Source organism: Emiliania huxleyi (assembly GCF_000372725.1).
Source record: "Emiliania huxleyi CCMP1516 unplaced genomic scaffold EMIHUscaffold_101, whole genome shotgun sequence".
Classification (NCBI taxonomy): Eukaryota; Haptophyta; order Isochrysidales; family Noelaerhabdaceae; genus Emiliania; species Emiliania huxleyi.
In genome coordinates this window covers 1-1,566 of record NW_005202368.1, presented here as the reverse complement: position 1 = coordinate 1,566, position 1,566 = coordinate 1, and the positions used below count along the sequence as shown (strand labels likewise).

The 1,566-nt window shown below is 67.8% G+C and overlaps 1 protein-coding gene across 1 annotated transcript; it reads left to right on the top strand.

Annotated features, from left to right (window-relative positions):
• Positions 1-689: 689 nt before the first annotated feature.
• On the top strand, positions 690-1,539 carry EMIHUDRAFT_221980 (hypothetical protein; the record flags this gene model as incomplete). Its single annotated transcript, XM_005793343.1, has 3 exons — positions 690-752; positions 825-1,345; positions 1,381-1,539. Coding segments are annotated over 3 exons (743 nt in total), but the record flags the coding sequence as incomplete, so codon positions are not given.
• Positions 1,540-1,566: the final 27 nt, after the last annotated feature.

Sequence of the window (1,566 nt, the reverse complement as noted above, 5' to 3'; positions counted from 1 at the left end):
AGCTGCTGCTGCAGCACGGCGCTGAGGTCGACCTGCAGAACAGCGACGGCTTCACCGCGCTGAAGCTCGCTGCTAAGTACGGCCACGAGCGGGTGGTCGAGGTGCTGCTACGGCGCGGGTGGTTGCCAATGGCATTCTACTGGACGATTATGCTTATTACTGCTGGCCTGACCCTGGTATACCTGACGATTACGGCCCTGGTGGTTTACGCCTGCAGCTTTCTATGGCGGTTGTTCTCCGAGCACGGTCGGAGGGGGCGCCCGCACTGGCTGCGTCGAACGGCGCGAGAGCGCGCCATGGCCTTGCTGTTTTCCGACATGACCGCGCTCTCCGGTTGGTGCTTCCGCGCTCACTTGTTGTTTGCTTTCCTCCCCTGTGTGGTCTGGGGGTGGGCCAATACCTTGCTTCGGACTTTGGTGGGCGTTGTTCGGCCCTTGGATGCGAGAGCAGCGGAACCGGCGCGAGGCCAGCGAGGGCGGCAACGAAGGCGTGGGGGGGGTGCGGAGGCAGACGCTGAGGCGGAGGCGGCGCGAGAGTGCGCCCGGCTCGAGGAGAGGGCGAGGCAGGAGCAGCGAGAGGCGCGGCGAGCGGAGGCGGAGGCGGCCAAAGAGGCCAAGGATGCGAGGCGGCGAGAGGCGGAGCGCCGGGCGGCGGCGAAGGCGGCGGCGGCGGCCGAGGCCAACCGGCAGATGGCCAAGGCGCGCGATGCTGCGGAGAACCCTCCTGCGCCGGTGGAGCTGGGCGCCGAAGAGGTGTGTGAGTTGAGACAGGAGCCGTTGCCTCGCTGTTCCTCCCCAGCCACGGTTGCCGGCACGCCTCTGTAGGTGCTCAGTGCGCTCGAAGCGGCGGTGGAGGTTGGGCGCGGCGGCTTCGGCGTCGTCTATGCGGTTGAGCTGCCTTCGCTGCCGGGCTGGGGCCGCGTCGCCGTCAAGCGAGCCCTCTCAGGGGTGGATGCGAGGGAGGTGATGGCCGAGGTGTCCAACTTGCGGAGGTGCGCGCACCGGGACGTATTGCCGCTACTCGGCTACTGCGGCGCGCCACGTGCGGCTTGCATCGTGACGGCGCTCATGCGAGGCGGCTCGCTCGATGACCACCTCCTGCTCTCGCCCGACGCGCGGGCGCGGCTGCAGAAGCTCGGCTTCAAGGGCACTCCGGGCCTGTCGTGGTCGCAACGACTCTCGGCGCTCTGCGACGCAGCGAGGGCGCTGGTGCACCTCCACTCGAACAGCATTCTCCACCGCGACGTGAAGACGGCCAACATCCTGCTCGACGGCGCGCTGCTGCCGCTGCATACGGCGGGGGGCGATAGGCGCGTCTACCCCGAGATCACCCGAGATTGCCCTAGGTTGCTCCAGATCGCTCGAGAGCTCCACTGATTAGGCGCGTCTACCGCGCCTTCCTCTCCGATGTCGGTCTCGCCAAGGAGCGGGCGGGCGGCTCGATGACCATGGCGACCAATGCTACCAGCGCCTTCTACTCGACCGGCTTCGCGGACCCGAACTTCCTCGACTCGAACCAGCACTCGGCCAAGACGGACACGTACGGGCTCGCATCTCGCTGCTGATG